The 23,323-nt window shown below is 36.2% G+C and overlaps 1 protein-coding gene across 1 annotated transcript; it reads left to right on the forward strand.

The window, feature by feature from the left end:
- Nucleotides 1-258: 258 nt before the first annotated feature.
- On the forward strand, nucleotides 259-15,944 carry LOC148845620 (importin beta-like SAD2). Its single transcript, XM_088954187.1, has 22 exons — nucleotides 259-501; nucleotides 966-1,101; nucleotides 1,181-1,265; nucleotides 1,478-1,627; nucleotides 2,433-2,595; nucleotides 2,683-2,867; nucleotides 2,952-3,125; nucleotides 5,406-5,551; nucleotides 5,657-5,780; nucleotides 5,872-6,052; nucleotides 7,072-7,231; nucleotides 7,357-7,398; nucleotides 7,497-7,615; nucleotides 7,723-7,921; nucleotides 8,180-8,311; nucleotides 10,309-10,412; nucleotides 10,571-10,750; nucleotides 12,820-12,959; nucleotides 13,067-13,206; nucleotides 13,483-13,643; nucleotides 14,903-15,032; nucleotides 15,184-15,944. Exons 1-22 carry the CDS (start codon nucleotides 412-414, stop codon nucleotides 15,333-15,335), a joined length of 3,093 nt encoding a protein of 1,030 aa, XP_088810313.1. The 5' UTR covers nucleotides 259-411; the 3' UTR covers nucleotides 15,336-15,944.
- Nucleotides 15,945-23,323: the final 7,379 nt, after the last annotated feature.

Raw genomic sequence — 23,323 nt, forward strand, 5'->3', positions numbered from 1 at the left:
CAGCCGTACCATCTATCAACAGGAGGCTAGTTGGTGGGATTAGGATTTTGAGGTTGGTCTCTGATCTTGGTGGGTTGGACTTGGGTTGGAGCCTCATGTAGCCTGAATGGGTCTAATCCAAGCCTTGTTCAGTTGGGCTTGAGCTTGGCCCAAGTTTGTTAGTTTCTCATCGGGCTGGGATCCATGATCGGGTTGCCCGACCCGGCCGATCACGTTGCATTGTTTCTAAACCCTAATGTTTAATTGGTGATAAAACTCGTCAGAGCCCTCTCCACTGCAGAGACAACTCTTTGTTGATCCCTGCTGTCATTGGCTTCTCCAAACCCTAATCGCGAGATTTTATAGTTCGGAACCTCAGAATTTTGATCGAATCGTGTTTGTTGCTCGATTGGGATTTTGGGTGTTGCGGAGATGGATATTCCTAGTCTTGCCATGGTTCTTCAAGCAGCTCTTAGTCCCAATCCGGATGAGCGAAAAGCTGCAGAACAGAGCCTCAATCAGGTAAAGTTTAATCCATTTTGGTTTTGACCTCGAAATCTGTTTTGTTTAGTATTTTTTTTTTAATTTTTTACTTTTATTATCGACTGAAATCGATGTTGATTCGATGGACATGCTTTTGACAGAGAACAATTTTTACTTTTGATTTTATTATTTTCGTTAATCAAGTAATTTTATTCTTCTTTTTTCGATTTTAATGGTTTTGTTGGTTGTAGCAACCCATGTAGAATAGTCACATAATTCTTCTTGGGTGTTCTTCATTAAAAATTTCGTTGTAATAGGTTTGTTTTAGTGTTTTACTTCAAAGGTGAGATTGAAGTAGCATATCTATCTTGGCTCCAAATTGTACCCTTCAATTTGCATCTATTGTAGGTGTAAGACCAACAAGTAGTTGTTGCTCCTAAACTATAAAAAGTTTATTTGATGTTATTTAATATGATTTTCTTTTGTGGTATACTGTTTTGCAGATCCAGTACACTCCGCAACATCTAGTGAGACTGTTGCAGATCATTGTAGATGGAAATTGTGATTTGGGCGTGAGGCAAGTTGCAAGTATTCATTTCAAGAATTTTGTGGCGAAACACTGGTCACCTCATGAGCCTGGTATAGTATTTCGATTGCGTCTAATTCCTGGGCTATTGATTTGTCGAGCATTAGTGCTTATCTTTTTTTGTCATTGTAGATGAGCAGCAGATCTTGCCAGGTGATAAGGACTTGGTGAGGCAGAACATTCTTGTTTTTGTTGCACAAGTTCCACCATTACTAAGGTAGTAATGGTACAATTATTAGCTGATTTGTTTTACTTTTATGTACGACATGTGAATTTTTATATTTTATAGAATTCCCTGTAGCACTAAACTTATGGGTTAGTGTTGGTACTCGTTCTTTTTGTTGGGACCAATCATCACCTGCAACTTAACTGCAAAGTTCTGCAGCATGGGTGGTTTTTTGTTATGATATCATGTTTTTTGTTATACAGGGTACAGCTTGGAGAGTGCCTCAAAACGATCATCCATGCAGATTACCCAGAGCAATGGCCTAGCCTCTTGCAATGGGTTAAGCATAACTTACAGGATCAACAAGTGTATGGAGCTTTATATGTGCTGAGGATTCTTGCTAGGAAATATGAGTAAGTATATGCTTCTATTTATTATCTTGCATGAGTTCATTTATTTACTTGTATGCTTTTTCAGCTGCCACATCTAGTGTCATGATGTGCAAATTGGGAAATGAAGTTGTGATGCATATAATCAGTGTAGACACTTGTTTGGCATGATCGTAGAACAAACAAGCTGCAGAAATTAAAAAAAAAGTGACTATTCTTTATCATGCACACTACGTATCCTAAATGATGTATTATGTTAGAAATCATGTACAGATATATGCCATATGCATGCATACCTAATTACCTACTGCCGCTGAACATATCTATCCTTCCAAGTTGCTTAAGCATTTGAAATTGAAGAGATTGTACAAATAAATAGATAGAAGTTGCACATTTTCTGACGCACGTTTTTAATAGTTGCATGCATGGTTTCTGATTTCTTTGGAGTGAATTGATTTGTGTATACCTCAAGGAGTGATTCTCTTTTACATTTATTTGTGGTTTCTTTTTGATATTGTCTTAGAGGTTGTATAATGATGTTGAATGCAGAGCATTCTCTCAACACTCTTGCCTAGTATATTCTTGTTTTGATGTTAATAAAGCTTTATTTTTCTTGAAAAAATAAAATCTTTTGGTACTTGTTTGTCCTTTACCTTCTTATTCTTAGTCGAATTTGTTAGTTATAATAAATCTATATGAATTTGGTTGTTTATTTTTGTTTAGTTATAAGTAATGTTTGTATTGACACTGTAATAGGGGACCATTACAAATATGCTGTACAATATATGATGGCTTTATGCTTAAACAACTTTTCTTTTCTTGGATGAAGGTTTAAGTCAGATGAAGAGAGGACACCTGTATATCTCATTGTCGAGGAGACATTTCCCCATCTGCTCAATATATATAATAGGCTTGTTCAGATTGTTAACCCTTCATTGGAAGTAGCAGATTTGATCAAACTCATCTGCAAAATTTTCTGGTCATCCATATATGTATGTCTAGCATGAAAGTTTCTTCCATTGTTCTTTCAGCGTATTTATTTTAGGATACTCATTATGTTTTGGCTTCACCGTTTTCAGTTAGAGATTCCAAAGCAGCTGTTTGATCCAAATGTATTCAATGCATGGATGATTCTTTTTCTAAATATATTGGAGAGACCTGTTCCTTTAGAGGGACAGCCAACAGATCCAGAGATCAGAAAATCATGGGGATGGTGGAAAGTGAAAAAATGGACAGTTCACATTTTAAATCGGCTATATACTCGGTGAGTTTTTGCATGCGTGGTTGTTTTTCAACTGGATTTGTAGTTTTTGGACTCTCCTGATGGCATCTCTTGGGTTCACCTTAGGTTTGGAGATTTGAAGCTTCAAAAACCAGAAAACAAAGCCTTTGCTCAAATGTTTCAGAAGAATTATGCTGGCAAGATTTTGGAGTGCCACTTGAACTTGTTGAATGTGATCCGTGTAGGTGGCTACTTACCTGATAGGGTTACAAACCTTATTCTGCAATATCTGAGCAACAGGTTTGTGTAATTTGTATCCTCAATATCTTTAACTTTTCAATTCTTATCGTATAAAGGTGCAATATCTCTTCATCTTGGCTTAAGTATCTTTTCTAGCTGCTTAACATGTTGGCTGTTATCAGTATCCCACTTGAACTGTATGTTACATGGGATATTGATGGATTCTTCCAGATTTTATGTGTGAATTCCTGAAATTGCGTGCTGGGCCATAGGTGTTTTGATAATGTACCACTAAAGGGAAAGTAGTTGGACCTTTCTCTTATTTGGTCTTCCCCTTTTTCTTCTTCTTGGAATAAAAACATCATTGGATTCCTTATCTCCTTGCTTTATTCATATGTGATGTTAACGGACCCATGCATGTTAATGTGTTATATGATGCCATCTGGAAGAAATTAGGTTCCGGTAATTTTCTTTTTGGGCCCCTTACTTTTTTTTATTTGCTTTGCCTGTGGTAACTGCAACCTCTTCAAGAAGTTCTGAGCTATGTTTAAGATTATAATAGAACTAGAATAGCTTGATAAAAAAGAACTCTAAGCTTGAGCTTAGAAGGATTAACTAGCAAAACTAATGATTTTTGAAGAGGTCATGGGCATGAGGTATGAAATGCACTGATTTATTGGAAATCTGAATGACAAGAAAAACTCTTAAATATGTGCTTAGGATTTAAGTAGCTAAGGTGACTTTTTTTTTTTAAGTTTTTGTGCATAAAGTATTAAATGTATCAACTTCTTGAAGAATTAATAACATTCTTAACCAACTGATGGTGACTTGGTTAGTTCTCTCTTGTCGTAGCAGAGACTTAGAATCAAATCCCGCTTCCAGCAGGGTTGAGGGGTTATGGGCATGAGGAATGGGATAGCCCCATTGTGTAGCCTAACCCAATGGAGCAAAAAAAAAATCATGGATGCTCCCAATCTTTCACTTTGTGTTCATCTAAAGCAGAAGAGCGGTCTTGAGGTCATTTTGAACTAAGCCATTGTTCAATAGTAAATTTGTAAATAACACTCTTATTTTAGTGAAGAAAGATCAAAACAGAGGTTTTTTCTTTTTGATTGTTTAACAAGAAAATATGATCCAAACAGAAAGTTATGAGAGATTATTTGAATTTTTGTTTCCCACAGAAGAACTGATGGTCAATTTCTTACATATGATAGGTATTCAGTGTCTCAGCACATTCTAATTGATAGAGCGTAACTCCAATAAATTTCCATTAATGGTCTCGTTTCAGCATTGTATTTTGTATGGAAAAGTGATGCCTTGTTCATCTGTTTTATTTTTAAATCCCTCTAATGAAATTAAATCTCATCACTATCAATGTTTTAAAACGTGGTATGGCTTGAAGTGTTCTGCTACCCTAAGTTTAAGGCGTAGAGCAGAGCAGAATGCAAAAGGTGTATAAGCCTACTATGTATGGATTTTTTAATTAATAAACAATTAAAAAGAAAACAAATAGATACGCAAAAAATATGATAAATATTGCAGAAATAGGATGTATTATGAGAAACTTGAAACTTTTAAATTTGCAATGTTTAATAATAAAATTATCACATTTAATTCTAACTTAAACGACCACTACATCAAGTATCATAATCAATAATTATATAAGTATCTTTGGCTATCAATACATCACTTGCAAAGTTGCAAATCAAATTTCAGAATTAAAAATTGAAATAAGTTGCATAGTATTAACATACATAATTCTGTCATCTCATAATCAAATGAGTGTAAAGTATTGAAAGCAATCAAAGCAATGGTGTATGCTATATAATACTGTAATGACCAAGATGGAGGGTTTTCTTCATTTCTATTATTTTAATGTGTAATGGTAAAATGAAAAATGGTTTATGCACTTAATTATAAAATTTTATTATAAAAATGTCCTTAAAGGTATGAGCATATGAAGCATACACCTTTCTAAGCTCCTTGAGACTAAGATTAGTATGCCTCAAGTGTGTCTGTGCTTTTCTGTACACTTCTGCACATTTTCTTAGTGCTTTGCTTGTGCTTCCAGCACCTTCAAAAACACGTATCTCTACTTCATCTCCTGGAAGATGTGCTTAGGGTACTTCTGTTGTTTACGTCTGTTAAACCTGATTTTTGTATTGGTTTCTAGAAGATGATAATTAAAGATGTCCTAATCTTTGACCATTTGCTTCCTTTTTGAAACAAAAAATTTGTCTCGCCCTATACTTTTCTTTCCTTACTGTCATAAGTTGTATTTGCATGGTAATACATCTATTTGGATGGAGTATATTCACTCATTTTTCCATTTTTTGGCAGTATTTCAAAGAATAGTATGTATCAGTTGTTACAGCCACGGTTGGATGGTCTACTTTTTGAGATAATTTTTCCTCTTATGTGCTTCAATGACAATGATCAAAAGCTTTGGGATGAAGATCCACATGAGTATGTAAGAAAAGGATATGGTGAGCCCTGCCCTTTAAAAGGACTGTGATGTTGATCCTCCTACTTCCTTCACTTTGGTTGGAACTTGACTTATGATAGTTTGTCTAAGCCCCTTTTTTCTGCAGATATTATTGAAGATTTATATAGTCCTAGAACTGCTTCAATGGATTTTGTCAGTGAGTTGGTCCGAAAACGTGGTAAAGAGAATCTTCAAAAGTTTATTCGGTTTATTGTAGAGATATTTAAGAGGTATCTTCTCACTCAAACTATGATAAGATTGATATTATTTAATCTTTAAATTTGGAGAGTTGTTGATGTTTCCTATGCTATTCTAAAACAGATATGATGAGGCTCCAATAGAGTATAAACCTTACCGGCAAAAGGATGGTGCTCTTCTTGCTATTGGAGCATTATGTGATAAATTAAAACAAACTGAGCCTTACAAGTCAGAGCTTGAACGCATGTTAGTGCAACATGTTTTCCCTGAGTTCAGCAGTCCTGTTGGCCATCTTAGAGCAAAGGTTAATTAATTGAAGTGCTCTCTGTTTTCTTTTTGTTGTTTTGGTTTTATGAATTTCTCAAAGTTCTGTGCTTCCATTTGATCTGGCTTCTTGCATTTACTTTTAAGTGCCTGCTTGGCTATGGATTTGACTGCTTAGTTGTATGGTTCATTCTTCACAGGGTGACGAACGTTATTGTGGATTCCTGGCTTGTTTGTAAACTGGATATATTTGAAATAAAATCATGTTATTCTATTGGCTTGAAAAATGAAGAGGTTGCATGTTGTATTTGCTTTTCTACTTCTTTGGCTGGTAGTGTCAGTTGCTTATGTCCACAAAAATTCTTTGAAGACAGTGATTGATATGAGAACTGGGAGTTATCAGTTATCATTTATCTAGTGTCTCCCCAAACTTTAGAATTTGATATCAGTGGCTATTTGATGCCTCACTATTTTGCTGGTCTTGAATGGTAACATTAGCTTTATTGATAACCTAGATTTTTTTATTTGCCATAGGGCGTTTTTTTTTTCCTGGTTGTCTCACTACTTATTTGTTGACTTTGTTGTCTTGAATGTTCATTTGTCAGTGATTGATTACTTATAAAGGAATGGAAGAAAAACCTCTTCATCCTGATCTAAATATGTCATGTCTAGGTTCAATTAAAAAATATTGCTTCCGTCCAATATAGACGATTAAATGAAGAATTAAGTTGTTGGTAAAGACATAAGTGCAAGCCATTGATGCTACCTGAAAGGTGATTTGGTGGGTGGTGAAATGAATTGATCCTTTATTGGGGCTCCTTGGCTGGAGCACTTTTATTGTTTTCCATGTATACACCACACACCTTGTAGTTGTAATCTTACTGCAACTGAATAGTTTGCTTGTCCCTTTTATATTCTCTTTTTTGTCTACTGCTAAACATGTTTATTGTGCATTTCCTGTGTTATACTTGGTTTCTGATTGTTGATTTTCAAGGCTGACTTATTTGATCTTTCTTATTCTTTTATTTCTGTTGAAAATTTGATAATTTGAATTATTAGGCTGCATGGGTTGCCGGTCAATATGCACATATCAACTTCTCAGATCAGACCAATTTCCGCAAAGCTCTGCACAGTGTTGTTTCTGGATTGCGTGATCCAGAACTTCCTGTCCGTGTTGATTCAGTTTTTGCATTGCGCTCTTTTGTTGAAGCTTGCAAAGGTATGTTATCCCTGTTTGAGTTTGATTTCTTCTATCTCTTCTCTCTCTGTGAATGTCTATGTGTGCATGGCAACAATTTTCAATATCTGGTAGACATAAATAAAAGATTACATCCTGTTGTGCAGATCTGGGTGAGATCCGTCCAATTCTTCCTCAATTACTTGATGGTATGTTGTTTGGAAAGCCTTAGTCATGATTGCAATTTGCAAATTAATCTCCCAAACTTCTGTCCGTATTGTTCATGAATGTTTAATGATTTCTGCAGAGTTCTTTAAACTTATGAATGAGGTTGAGAATGAGGACCTTGTATTCACTCTTGAGACCATTGTGGACAAGTTTGGTGAAGAAATGGCTCCTTATGCTCTTGGATTGTGTCAGAATCTGGTAACAAAAATTCTTTTATTAACATTTTTTATATCTGTCCGAGTGTTGTGGAATTTCAGTTCTATGCTTTTCTGCTTTCTGAAGCACTTTTGTCTTTAATTCTTTAGGCTGCTGCATTCTGGAAGTGTATGAACACCGCTGAAGCCAATGATGAGGCTGACGATACAGGTGCTTTGGCTGCTGTTGGTTGTTTGCGTGCTATAAGCACAATTCTAGAATCTGTGAACAGGCTTCCACATCTCTTTGCGCACATTGAGCCTACTCTATTGCCCATAATGCGCAGGATGTTGACTACTGATGGACAAGGTATACTTACTTTACTGACATAACTGGCTTTTCTTCTCGGTATACTGGATTATTGTCATATAGTTTAGGAAGGAATGAGTTGCAAATTTATATTTTTGAAATGCAATTTTAATGTACATTTCACTAGTATAAGCATTAGTTATCTTGTGCAGCTTAAACAACTCATTCTGAATATTTAAATGATTCTGGCGTATAGCTAATTCTTTTTCTCCCAGCTCACATTTCCTTACGTGCCATTGTCGTTTGATCTTCTGACAGAGGTTTTTGAGGAAGTTCTGGAAATTGTCTCATATATGACGTTCTTTTCTCCAACAATTTCAATGGAGATGTGGAGTCTTTGGCCTTTAATGATGGAAGCATTGGCAGATTGGGCTATAGATTTCTTTCCTAGTAAGTTTGTTTTGACTAATAAGAGTGTGGTTTTGTTTACTATTCTTCGCATGTGGTTATGTCTGGATTTGACATCATTATGTTGTTCCTTGCTATTTATAATTTGTATATCTTCACTCTTTATTATTGTGACTCTTAAGCATGAAGGGTGGTTATTGCACTGTCAACTCTACTTAATGATCAAAACATGAAACTAGTGCATAAAGGAAGTCACTATTTTTGGATGATTGTCAACTATGGAAGCTATTCTTTTACTTTGTAGATTAATAGATAAGTGTAGGAAATGGAGAAGGCATGCCTGCTTGGTATTTATTGTTTTGTGAAAAGCATGTGATAGGGTATCTACCATCTCGGGGAGTCATCTGGTGCATTTTTAGAGGTTTTCAAGTAGGTTTATATATATATATATATATATATATATGAAGGGGCAGTACCCCCAATGTGATAACTTAAGACGGAAGATTGGTATTTATTCGATTGAATTAGTTGTGGATAAACTAACTAGACATTTATAGGAGGTTTCATGGTGTATGCTGTTTACTAATAATATAGTGTTGACTGGTAAGGCTAAAGGTGAACTGAATGTGAATATACCCCTAATAACTCTTCCAGTGCCTTTGATAAATCATTTATAATAATGAAGATTTTGAAGATAATGTATTAATAAAAATAGAAATTGAAGAGGATGTTCTCCATGCAAGTAGAGCAGGGTGGTTGAAGTAGAGAGGTGCTTTTGGTGTCGTATGACTGGCATAGTGGCATGTGCCAATGAAACTAGAAGGAAAATTCTACAAGACAACTCTAAGACAAGCACTGTTATGTGGAGTAGTGTCCGGCAGTTAATAATCATTTTAGAAAAGAGTATAGCTAAGATGGATGACAGAAATATGGTTGTAGTAAAAATGACTTAGGAGTAGGTCTAATTAGTAATAAAATATGGGCAAGTTGATCGAGGAATGATTTGGTGCAAGTAAAAGGCTCTAAAATGGCATGTGGAAAACAAAGGAAAATGTAGGCTGACATGGTAAGGAATTATCTAAGGACTGCAATTTGATAAAAAACATAGATATTGATAGATCATGAAGGCGGGCAGTATTCATGTAGCTGTCCCCAAATATTTGGGATTAAGACTTATCTGAGTAAATGTCTGGCTATGCTCTTTGAATTTTTATCACAAGCAGTTGGTTTGCTTATTATTGTGTCTGCAGGAGTTATATATTAAATTAATTTCAGCATGAGAAAAATCTTTGGTACCATGTTATCTAATGTGACTTTGTAAAAGTTGCCAACTTGCATGCTTTAGCTAGGCTTATTGATTTTTGTTTGCCAAGAACACTATAACAAGAAAGTATTTTCTCATCAAATCAGTAATACTCTTTGTTATTATTTTGTTAATTTGAGCTTTTATTGGAGGGAATAGGGAGTTTTTGTTAAACAAACAAGGGCTGTTTGCTGCAAGTTTAAATCGTCTATTGTATTAAATTAATTTTGCTTGATGTGTAGAGGAGAATGTTCTCTGTGCATTTAAATGTAGTCACTTGAAACTCAAACATTTATGATAGAGGAGTGAAACACCTTATGTTCTTTCAATATTGTTATAGACTTTACTGAAAATATTCTTTCTTGCAATTCTTGTCTATATATGAGAAAATCTGAGATACCCATTCAAAGCAATATATTTTAGTTTTTAATTCCACTATTTTCATTAAAAGAGGATTTTTTTGTTCCTGCCAAGTGTACATATTGATCTTTTCGTTGGTCCAATAAGATAATAATCCTTGATATCCGAACAATATAATGCCACCTTCACATGCATTTTACTTTCTATAAGGGTGTGTGTACCAATATTGTAGTGTAATTTTCCAGAAAATGTTTTCACTAATGCAGCTTTCTGAAGCGTGTTTTTTAGTTTCTTCTACTGTTGCATTCTGTTAAGTATATTTTCATTCTTTTGTTCCTTCTATGTTAATGGTCTCATAAAATTTCTTTTATTACAGATATTTTGGTTCCATTAGACAATTACATATCCAGGAGTACTGCACATTTCCTAACATGCAAAGATCCTGACTACCAGCAAAGCCTTTGGACTATCCTTTCATCCGTGAGTCATCATGGTTTCTATGAACATTAATATTTTATTGCCAATCCAAGCTGTTTGAAAAACTAACTACACTAAAGAGATTGAATTATGTTTACTCTAATTATTGTTATTATCCCTTTTCGATGATAATAACAAATGCATCGACTTTCAATATGTAGCTCATGGCGGATAAAAATATGGAGGACAATGATATTGAGCCTGCACCCAAGCTAATTGAAGTAGTGTTTCAGAACTGTAAAGGCCAGGTGGATCAGTGGGTTGAGCCATACCTCAGAATCACAGTTGATCGGTTACGTCGAACAGAGAAGTCTTACCTGAGATGTCTTCTGATGCAAGTGGTGAGTATCCTGAATAATTTGAGCAGTCTTCTGCACACCACCACTCCAAAAAAATAAAAGAGATGCCTTAAAGCCCAAGTTTCTCTATAAACAGCACCTTAGTGGTTTGGGTTCTTCTTTCTTTATTCATCTACGGGCATGCTTTATGAGGGTGGTATTCTTAATTATTAAACTAGCAAATCGATCATGCTGTCTGTGTGGACAATTACAATTGCTTTAATAATTAAAGTTTGTTTGCTGAGAAAAAAAGGGTTCTAGGCTTCTAGCCAGAGGATAACTGTCTCCATACATGAGCCTGTTATTGTAGGTCTTCTAATTTGACATCTAGGCTTCAATTTTGTGGGTTCTTAAATATCAGTTTGACATCTCTCTCTATAAATTACCACTAGATTTTTTTATTGCTAAATAATGAACACTGGATTGACTAAAGTGAAATCAGAATCAATGAATGGTCTCACTTGTATATATTTATAATCCAGAGGAGACCATTTAAAGGTGGATTGTTCTGTCATATATCTTCTTTAAAATAAATATCATGTGAATTGGTTTAGTAAAGCCTTTTAATGGCGTGTTTGAATTCTCCATTGTGGTATCACATAATAATTGGGAAAATGCCATGTCTCACTGTTTAAAGAGATACACAATTAGAATGATTATAGGCAAAAAATCACAAAAGGGAAATAATCGTGTTAATCCTATGTCAAGATGTTGTAAAGACAATCAGTGTTCACAACTGTATTTTGTCCACACCTTCACTCCCTGAATATTATACAAGTAGACTCTCTTTCTACAACTTTTATTTTTTTTGATGCTTTTCTTTTTCCCCATGTATTCTCCTATGAGTTATAAAACATGGGCCATAAGCAAGATTATATCCATGTCAGAGATATGTCAAAGATAATGTGGTTGATCACTTGCTTATGTTTTTTGTTGTGTTTTTGTAGTGGGTAAACACTTAAGCTACCTGTTTAGGTATCGGTTTATTCCTTTCCCCTGTTTATAACCTCAATATTTATGGAGCTTGTGCAGTCAGCATAAATTTTTTTTCCAAGCTCCTTTGAACATGGATCCTGAAATGTCATTTTGTGCACATTCTTGGAAATTCAACCTGAACTTGGTAGGGAATGGGTGAGTGTATATTAGGGTGTTCCCCAAAAGTGATGTCCCACAGTATTGCCTGGTTGTGGTGAGAAATAGGCGAGGGTTCCCACATCTTTTTAGATGATGGTGGGTAAAAAGGTTGGTTAAAGTGACAAAAATTTTGACTAACTACATGGAATGTAGGAACATCATTAGGAAAAAAATATGAAATTAGTAGATGCAATATACCATTCTTATAAGGAACTAAATGAATGGAAAAGCTAAAGTTGATGTCTGCAAACCATGGAAAAAAGCTAAAGAAAGATGTCTGCAAACTATGGTACAAATACATGTTTACCTCCACTCAGAAATAGCAAGAGTAGTTTCCTCTACTCCCCAAAAATGTCCTCACTTCAACTGTTGTGGGACCCGCTCCAATAATGACCAACCTTTCTAATATAATCTCCTAATTCAAAGAAAAGAATCACCATGATGATTTTCAATTGTTTAAGTGATGTGGGTCTCATTCTCTTAAATAAATGGGTCATCAATTACAAATTAAACCTGATTTAATCTAATAAACTAAATAGGAAATCATTTAACAAAGAAAAAATAATAAATAAAAGGCAAATTTATCACATGAATAGTGATATGCGCATACTGATACTTGCCTGCCTCTTCTTTCAGAAAGCATCAATTACACGGTTGTCGACTTACCTTGACTCAAAAAAATTAAGTGGCTACTCCACTCCCTAAAAAAGTGCTTATGTCAATTGGTGTAGGACCCATACCCATAACGATCAACCCTTTGTTGAACAAAATGGCCAACCCACCAATTGCTGGAGGAAATGCCACCGCATTGGTGAACAAAAACAAAGTTTGTTGAAGGTTTCAAAGTTGCATCTCCTTTGTTTCTGAAATTTAGGGGCGGGGGGTGGTGCCATATTGTCTTCATTTTTTATGAACAAAGTATGCTTGTTGGTTTGCAGATAGCTGATGCTCTTTACTACAATCCATCTTTGACACTCGGTATACTTCAAAAGCTTGGGGTTGCAACAGAAGTATTTAATCTATGGTTTCAAATGTTGCAACAAGTAAAAAGAAGTGGTGTTCGTGCAAACTTCAAAAGGTTACATCAAACACTCGTTTTCCTCTGATATAATAATGGTTGCTATTAGTGCTGTTATTGCTTAGAAAGAACCTGACTATATGTTCCAAATCATGGGGTGGCTGCAGGGAACATGACAAAAAAGTTTGCTGCTTGGGATTGACATCACTTTTTACTCTTCCTGCGGATCAATTACCTGCGGAAGCATTGCTACGTGTTTTGAAGGCAACACTTGATCTGCTTGTTGCCTACAAGGAGCAAGTGGCTGGTATTTATTTGATTTATTATATGAAGTTATTTTAAATTTTCCCTCTTTCCGGGCAACTAGTTTTTATTGTTTTTGGAATTAGCCAATGAAGGTAGATGGTTATCAGATTTCTTTGTGGTCAGCACGTGCACCTTAAGAATAGTAGTTAGTATCTTTCTGTTTTATTATATTATTTTTTTCAACGACAACTTTCCGTGATGGTGGGCCTGTTGCTAGTGTAATAATTGTTTTTTTTTCCATATTGACTACTTAATTTATTTTATTTTGTGTGAACAGAAGCTGCAAAGGAAGAAGATGCTGAAGATGATGATGATATGGACGGCTTTCAATCTGATGATGACGATGACGAAAATGAAGGTTCTGACAGGGAAATGGGAGTTGATGCTGAGGATGGTGATGAAGCTGACAGTGTTAGGCTTCAAAAATTAGCAGCTCAGGTCTTTGAATTATTGAATCACTACATCTTATTTAGATTTCATACCAAAACCAATGTTACGAGGCAAGATCATGGACATTGGTGCAATGTGGCTGCTAGTTTGTGTGGGTCAGGCACCTGGATCCTCTGGGACAAAAGTTGATGGTTATAGAGGCAATTACCCAATGTTGGTCCCAGCTATTTTGGGTCTTTGGAGGGGGTGGTGGGTTGGGGGGAAACTGGATATTGGTCCTAACCTTTGGCACATTTTTGCACAAAGTGGTTGTTCTCAGGTTTGAACCCACATTCTCATGCTTGCCGGTCTCGGGCATTACCATTACAACAAGTGATGTCCCCTTATGTTATAGAAATTTTAAAAATAAAATTGAGGGGGGTGGGGGATGGATGGGTACTGGCCTACTGGGTAGAAGGGATACTGGATATGGTCCTAGCCGTTGGCACATTTTTGTACAAAGTGGTTGTTCTCAGGCTTGCCAGACTCAGGTATTACCATTACAACAAGTGATTACCCCTTAGGTTACAGACTTGGTCCTGGTTCAACGGGTTAACACAATAGTATAGGGGTATCACTGGCTGGGTTTGGCTTAGCACCTATAGTATATGTACAGCATATATGTTACAATATATAAATATAAAATATTATGTCATTTTATAATAATATGCATATATGTATAAAGTATAAATATGTAATATATAAATATATTGCGGGCTGGGCCTGGGCTGGGTCTTAACACAATCCAGGCTGAAGAAGCCTGGAATTTTGCAAGCTTGGTCAGGCTGGGTTAGAAATGATCACCTCTATTTCATAGATAAGGTAGTGTTGCCCATGTAATTTTGTCAAAATGTAATCAGTGCGAAACTCCAGGCAGGTGGTTAATCTGCACGGTTTAGGGTCTGGATATAGCGCAGGTGGGTTGAACATTTCAGTTTGGGGTAGGTTTACCACATGAAAGGGTGATGTGCAACGCATGGAGCTGTTTTAGGTTTCAATATTGAACTCCATATATTTATCATGGCCCATGGTAAATTTCATTATCAGTAGTATATAACTCAAGTTTGCAACACCTATGTTTGATGAGGTCCTCCACTACAGTCGTTAAAAAGGGTTTTTTTTGTGGGGGGTGTGGGGTAGTCAGATGCTTATTTTATTACAGATTTATATGTTATTGTTTGGTTGGCTTTTAAATACCAATATTTGGTTCTGTTCCTCTACTGAAACATGAAAAAATCTCACCATATGATAAAAAGCTGTTTTGACAGGCCAAGGCATTCCGTCCCAATGATGAGGATGATGATGATGATTCAGATGATGATTACAGTGATGATGAAGGGTTGCAATCACCAATCGATGAGGTGGACCCATTTGTCTTCTTTGTTGATACCATGAAAGGTAATTAAGAAACCCCACCCCCACCCACCCCCACCCTCCAAAAAATAAAAAAGAAAAACATTCTATTTGGTACTATTTTTTTTGATAAATATTTCACACTATTTTTTGACGCCCTATCTAGTGTTAACTGACTTTAATCTCGTGTTCCTAGTATTGCAAGCATCAGACCCAGCACGGTTCCAGGGCCTTATGCAGACGCTTGACTTCCATTATCAGGCACTGGCAAGTGGTATAGCCCAGCATGCAGAGCAGAGGAGAGTTGAGATAGAGAAAGAGAAACTGGAGAAAGCGGCTGCCACCTAATGTTCCTAGGTGATTTCATGTTGAGGCTTAATATTTTGCTATTCTCCCTTAGTCTTGCCGAATCCATTTTTTATTGATTGCAAGTCCCCGAAGGAGGTATTGGTTCATTGTCATGGAGGTCAGTGATCCAAAGGGTCTTAAAGTAACTGGACCTTAACGAGCCCTGGGTCCCGAAGAGAATGATGCAGGCAGCAGAGTCGGGACTGTATTTTCTTTGCTGTGGTGCTTCCACATGCTAGAGCGCATGTTGGGTAAGTTGTCCTCCGTTGGGTGTGGCTATTCTATGGCAGAAGAGTCTGTGCCCATCAGTTTTCGTGTCCTCTATATATATTCTTGTTGGAGTCGCATCAATATTTGTTGGGAAGAAAATTCCCCTTTGCTTTTTTCCCTTTTTTTGTTCTTCCTTTTTTTCCCTACCCCAGTTTTCTCTCTTCGGTAATGAAGTATATTTGTTAAGAAACCCTTGGATCTGCTGTCTTTTGTGTGATGCAGGGAGGGTTTCAAGTATAGAGTGTACATGATTGTTCCTTTTTTATTTTTTTATTTTTTGTTAATGACCGATCTGCACTGAATCTGTTGATAATTTTTGGTGGAGGGTTTTGTAGTCTATTTCTTGGTTGAGGGTTTTGGTTTTTCTGTGCACATTCACCTTTGCTGGCGGTTGCTGCGGAATGTATGACAGCTCAATTTATTCTTTACAACAAGTGGTCACAATTGAAAAATTGGGTTCTTTATTTATAAGCCTTAGTGGTCCTTGCCTTAGATCCCTTATTTCAGCCTTTTCAGGGTTTTAGCCAAGGGTTTGGCGGAATATAATCCCAGTCTTACTGAATTAATTCCCATGTATGCCGTCTCCTCACAACAATTCAATTCTGGATTGCTATGTTGAAACTTCGAAAGATGTGTCATGTGCATCTTTTTTCCTAGTTTTGATGATGGGAAAGCTTGATTGTTTTAGCAAAATCAAATCTGAATTAATTCCCATACCAATTTTGTTTGCCGTCCACTCTATCCTATAGATAGATATTAAGAGATGTAAGGTTTGGATGGTTGAATAAATAGTTTTGTGACCTTGTGACTTGTAACTCCAAGTTTTCATCATTGCCGGTATTTGATGATTTTTATAACCAAAAAACCATATTTGTAACGGAACATACTTTCAAGTTTTAACTAGTTACGGAATTAAGAAAGAACATTTGATTATGGTCAATGCTAACTCTGGCCCCATTATATGGATTGGTGGAAGTAGATTCTTAGGAATATGAGACGATGTGTGGCGGGTTAGAACGGGAAATTTGGAGGTGCTGTTTTGTCTTTCTTGGGTTTCTGAATTCTGAGTGAGATGTTGTATAGGTTTTGAACTGACTTATCTCTCGTTCAAATTCCTAAGCTTTTATACTTTGCCCCACTACCTGGAGCTTTGCAATGGGGAATTTCAAGGTGAAGCTTGTCAGTTTGAATCATGGGGTTTCATGAATCATCGGGAACAGAGAGCGAGAAGTTTTGGCTTTAAAGATGTAATATAAAAATGACATGATTTATTGCTGACAAAAATGTCATTATTTAATATATTGGACCTTTGGACCTTGTTTTAAAAAAAATTGTTGGTCCCAGCTCCTATGTCCCAGCCACATGGTGTTTTGGTCTTTTATAAGCTTTCTTTATGTGTCCGGTGGGGGGGGGGAGGGGGCGGGGGAGCGATTGGAAATTTGGAATATTTTCATTTTCATTTTTTTTTTCTTTTTATCAGAGGATGCTAATAATTTTATCTCGCTTGTCATTTTGGGATTTTTCCTTATGCTTAGTTGGTTGTAATGTAAATGCAAATATGTACACTACATATTGGTTTATGATTGCAAATATGGTTCACATTTTAAATTGTTTTTGCATTCACATTGTTTGTTTGAAATCGGTGCAAAAGTGTGGGCCCATCATTAAATGCTTCAACCATATTATGCTCTAATACATTAATTTTGGTAAAAAAGTTATAATTATCAAAAGAATACGAAATTATATCCAAAAAGTAGGTACATTAATACTCTCTTTTCAGAGAACAAAAGTGTCAGAAAATACAAATTTGCTCCGATAATCATTACTTTTTTATGTTTCAAACAAACGCTTGCAAACGTGAATCGAGGTACATAAATACCCTGATTCGGCATTTGTATCACAAACAAATGAAACATCGGGCTCAGTTTGAAAGGACTACAAATACAATTATATAGAGTGCAAAGTCTTGCATTTTGTATATATTTGCACTGTACATATTTGTATTTCTACTCTTTCCAAACTGAGCTTTAGCCTTTTTCAAGTTTTCAATATAATGCAACAAAATCAGATTCAAGGTTTAAAAAATTGACACATATCGGGAGCACCCTAATATGCCCGTACAGAGGGTGTATCAGGGTTTTTACCGGTTCAGGGGTGGAGGTACCTTAAACTGCCCCTCTGAACCAAATTTGAAAAAAAAAAAGTAATGATACGCCCCTACCTGCATATCAAGCGTATTGATATTTTAAAAATCTTGATCAGATTTCTGCATCACCTTTCCATCATGCCGTCTCTTCTTGGACTAATCTCCTATTAATTGGCTGAAAATCAACTTTGATGGGGGTATTTCTTCTGAAAATGCTAGAGCTGGGGTTTGTCTTTAGAGCTTTGTTTGGTTGTAATGCAAATAAATTTGCACTGATGCAAAATTGTGGCACTGCAAATGATTCTAGTGTAAATTCTAGATTTTATCAGAGGGGGGGTGAGCGATTGGAAATTTGGAATATTTTCATTTTCATTTTTTTTTCTTTTTATCAGAGGATGCTAATAATTTTATCTCGTTTGTCATTTTGGGATTTTTCCTTATGCTTAGTTGGTTGTAATGTAAATGCAAATATGTACACTACATATTGGTTTATGATTGCAAATATGGTTCACATTTTAAATTGTTTTTGCATTCACATTGTTTGTTTGAAATCGGTGCAAAAGTGTGGGCCCATCATTAAATGCTTCAACCATATTATGCTCTAATACATTAATTTTGGTAAAAAAGTTATAATTATCAAAAGAATACGAAATTATATCCAAAAAGTAGGTACATTAATACTCTCTTTTCAGAGAACAAAAGTGTCAGAAAATACAAATTTGCTCTGATAACCATTACTTTTTTATGTTTCAAACAAACACTTGCAAACGCGAATCGAGGTACATAAATACCCTGATTCGGCATTTGTATCACAAACAAATGAAACCTCAGGCTCAGTTTGAAAGGACTACAAATACAATTATATAGAGTGCAAAGTCTTGCATTTTGTATATATTTGCACTGTACATATTTGTATTTCTACTCTTTCCAAACTGAGCTTTAGCCTTTTTCAAGTTTTCAATATAATGCAACAAAATCAGATTCAAGGTTTAAAAAATTGACACATATCGGGAGCACCCTAATATGCCCGTACAGAGGGTGTATCAGGGTTTTTACCGGTTCAGGGGTGGAGGTACCTTAAACTGCCCCTCTGAGCCAAATTTGAAAAAAAAAAATAATGATACGCCCCTACCTGCATATCAAGCGTATTGATATTTTAAAAATCTTGATCAGATTTCTGCATCACCTTTCCATCATGCCGTCTCTTCTTGGACTAATCTCCTATTAATTGGCTGAAAATCAACTTTGATGGGGGTATTTCTTCTGAAAATGCTAGAGCTGGGGTTTGTCTTTAGGGCTTTGTTTGGTTGTAATGCAAATAAATTTGCACTGATGCAAAATTGTGGCACTGCAAATGATTCTAGTGTAAATTCTAGCATATTTTTCTTTCAAATTTTAGCTTATTTTGCTTGATTGCATTACGAATGCAGTAAATTAAGACATGAAGCAGAATAAAGTAAAACCAAGGTTCAAAATATTGATATGCCTGATATGCCAATAGGGGTGTATCGGGCAATATCGATACTATTTTTATACTTTTTTGAAACTGGTTCAGGGGGTGGTTTAAGGCTCCTCCCCCTGAACCGGTCAGAACCCCAATACATCCACTGTAGGGGCGTATCAGAGAGGTCCCGGAACGATACGTATTGACCGATACAGACTAATACGGGCCGGTACGTGTCAATACTTTGAACCTTGAGTACCCATAACAAAATTAAATAAGAATTTGCATTTTTTTTCATTTTGCACTGCCATACGTTTGTGCTAGTGCAAATAAAATTGTACTGCAACCAAACACAACCTAGAGTAAGGGTAGTTCCCCTACTTTTGTTCTCATCAGTGGAGTGTGAAACTAAGGCATTACTTGAGGCTCTAGAGCTTGCTGTGGTTAATTGTTGGTTGTTGGTTTAATTTTGTACAACTGTTGACATGCATATAATTCATCAAAAAAAAAAAAAAACTGTTGACATGCATATAGACACTCGTACGCATATTTATAGATGCATCGTGCATAGTTTCATATATATGTACATGCATATAAACACTCGTATATAGATGCATCGTGCATAGTTTCATATATATCTACATGCATACATGCATATAATAATTATACATAGAAATATGAAATTAAGTTGGGGTTCGAGTTGGCTAAGGCCTCAACCCTAACCCAACCAGAATAGGGATGCAATTGAATTGAGCTCTAATCGAATAGTTTGGGCTCAAGTTCGATTCTAATTGAGATTGAATTGAGTTTGAACCTCGGTATGTTCGATTAGTTATTCAAACTCAAGCTCGACCAATAAAAAGTTCATCTTAAAAGATTGCAAGCCTGGTTCGATTAATGTAAAAATATATTTTATAATACATATTATAAAAAATTATTTTATAATCTATGTACAATATAAGAATATCCTATATATTATAAAAATTATATATCATATATATTTATAAAATATAAAAATATATTCATTTTCGAGCTTTCTAGCCAAACTTGAGCTCATCGAGTATTTAATCAAACTTAGCTCAAACCAGAAAATATAGTTTGAATCGAATTAAAACTCGAACTGGAACCTAGTAATATTTTAGTCCAAGTGAGCCAAAATGCCAAAGTTCGGCTTGACTCGCTCGATTGCACCCATAAACCTAAAGTTAAGTTGGGTTCATACTTTCAACCCTAACCCAAACTTCAAGTCGAACAGGCATGATACCTAAAAAGCTGATAGCCAATCAACCAGTATCACTATCACAGAAGTAGTAACCAATCAACTGGTATTCATCAAATTTCATGGAGGGGTGGGTGCTTTTGATTGGTCAAAGTTCTTTGATAGTATAGCCTTCTCACATCATAGAAATTTCCATATATAATATAGATTATACACTCAAAGGGGCAAAATTGTAAAATAGGCATTATTCAGAGAGGTTCCAACATTCAGAATATTGAATGGATTTACTACATCATAACTTCAGATAAGCAGAAACGTTATTTTTGATGGTTGAGAAATCAGAACTGTTCTTAAGAACTTTTTTGATTTATCCTTAGTCCTGGCTGGCATTCCCCATTCTAAAGCACTTCTGTTCATACCAATCCTTGCAAAATTATCTGCCAAGCTGTTGGCCATCCTTGGAATCCACCTCAAAAATTTCTTGGATCTTTACCAGTAAAAGCCTAAAATAAACGTAAGTAAAATTTATATGATAGGATGTCTCAAAACACATTAGTAAGAATATTACAAGAAGGTGCTTGCCTTGTAATTTTTGTTACCTACGTGTCTCCTTATTACCTAGATGGGTGTCCTTTCAATAGAACCCATAATGTTTGGACTAAGCACCTTTGGTATGCCTTGTTGCCTAGGCAACATGTTGGCAACTAGGTCATCATCTGCTATATCATCAGCTTCAAACCTTATTCTTCTTTACTTACACCTTAAGGGTTAATTAAAAAGCATCATAAAGATCATAGGTTCCAAAGATTTCCAGTAGAGAAGATAAAAACCATAGAATCACTTACCAAGTTGGAAGTTGGTAGAAAGAAGAAATCACTCAAATTCTCATTCATCGATTTGTGAAATCAAAATAAGCATGTATTTGTGGATCAGATCCTAATAGCTATTGGGTGTGTGGAAAAGAAGAAAAAGAGGGGTGGAAAGGGCTTTTTGTAAGCTGGACCTAAAAAAGGCTTATGATATGGTGAATTGGTCATTTCTCCTTGGTATTATGGAAAAAATGGGGTTGGGAACCTTGTATTAGCTCTGTACACTATTCAATTTGATAAATGGAGTAGGTAGAGATTTTTTTTAACAAAAAGGGGCTTGAGACAAAATGACCCCATATCCTCTTTACTTTTCACACTGAAGTTTTAAAGTACGTTGATAGTAAAATTGACTTGGCAAATTCCTTTAGTGGTTGGAGGGTGGGAAGGAATGACATAGTTGTGAACAACCTTCAGTTTGTAGATGATATAATTGTGTTTGTGATGGTTGTGACGAAGGAAGCTTGAGTAGCCTAAAGGAAATAGTTAATACCTTCGATAGGGTTTTTAATCCAAAGGTGAATTGGGGAAAAAGTTGTGCTGCAGGACTTGATATTAGCGAGGTTGAGGTTCAGGCAGTGGCAGGGATCCTAGGATGTGAGGTTAGAAACTAGCTTGTAGAATACCTTGAACTACCTTTGGGAGGCAAAACGAAGGCTGAGAGTTTTTGGAAACCAGTGGTGGAAAATGGCTGGGATGCAAAAGTGACTCCTGTTTTGGGAATATTTGTGGCGTGGTGAATTACCCTTGAAATTGCAACTCCCCATGCTCTATTCTCTTTCTACTTATAAATTTGAATTGGAGGGGCTTGAGGGACATTGAATGTGAGGCTCTTGTATTGTTATTAGCTAAGCAGGATAATATTTTCCTGGATCAGAACTTAGAGGACACTACAATTTGGGCTCCCTCCCCCAGTGGCACCTTTTCTTGTGCTTATTTCTTCAACCTTCTCATTCAATTTGGGCTCCCTCATTTACTTATTTCCTGTCCCTTTGTGTTTTATATTTGGGAGTATCTGCACTCTCATTGGTTGCAAATGAATTCCCCCTCAAGATGTGGTAAGCCTATTCAGTCCCAATTTTGTGAGGCAGCCAAAGAAAAGTGGGAGAATTGAAGGGATGAGAGATCCATCATATGGACACCCAAATCTTGCGGAATAAGGTGGGTGAATTTCAAAAAATTTCTCTCCCTTCAATTGAGAATCGCATTCCCCATTTAGAAAATCATATTTTTAATGATCAATCTTGAACCATAAACTGAATCAGATCTGAACAAAAGCAGTAGGAGAGGATTATACCTGATACAGAGAAATATTATCTCTTAATGGAGGTGTTCACGCCCAAGGAAGGATCCAAAGACTGCTCCCGCTGAAGACGACGCAGTGTAGGATGGAGCAGAATCAATAGTGTTCTCTCCAAGAACCTAATCATTCGCAAGAAGTAGCTGGATGGCACGTGAGCACAACTTCCTATCAGTCCCTTCACAAGGAACTGATATCAAGATAGAATCTTGATTTCTCCCACTGAAAAGGAGGTCGAACTGGCAGGTAAGGCGGCAGCAGGAGGGAGGCGGCAAGAAAGAATTTCGTAGGGTTGCTTAATTCTTCCTTCTATGATTTCAGCTCTAAAGAGGATGTGAATATGTGTTTTCTAAAGGCTGCCTTCCCCTCATTCTTTTGTAACCTTAAAGGGATAAGCTCCTAATCCCATTAGGAGTTGCTGATTCAAATCCAAATCATATTTGGATCAGACATCCAAATCAAATCCAAACCCTTATCTTATCTGCAGATTAGATCAGCCTTCTCCTAATCTCATTAATTCCCATAATTCGCCCCTTATTTAACCACTTAAATTAGCCCAGTTCGAAATGGGCTTTAGGCCCATTAAGGTTATATGCTCACTTAGTCTTCCTGACTGCTGCCCAGTTGGGCTTCCTTGTATGGCTTGGGACCCAAACATTGATCTACAATCAGCCACATGGGTTCGGCCCAGCTTTTGTTACAAGGCCTGGCCGAATGCACCATTATGGACAGTGCACCCCCTG

This window comes from Nelumbo lutea, chromosome 7 (assembly GCF_056320005.1).
Source record: "Nelumbo lutea isolate HS-2025 chromosome 7, American lotus-T2T, whole genome shotgun sequence".
NCBI classification, from domain to species: domain Eukaryota; kingdom Viridiplantae; phylum Streptophyta; class Magnoliopsida; order Proteales; family Nelumbonaceae; genus Nelumbo; species Nelumbo lutea.

Coding starts and splice junctions, on each gene's coding strand:
- LOC148845620 (XM_088954187.1), top strand. CDS start 412: ATGGATATTCCTAGTCTTGCCATGGTTCTTCAAGCAGCTCTTAGTCCC. Junction 5,552..5,656: donor GTATGTAAGAAAAGGATATG/GTGAGCCCTGCC, acceptor TTTTTTCTGCAG/ATATTATTGAAGATTTATAT. Junction 7,616..7,722: donor TTGGATTGTGTCAGAATCTG/GTAACAAAAATT, acceptor TTAATTCTTTAG/GCTGCTGCATTCTGGAAGTG.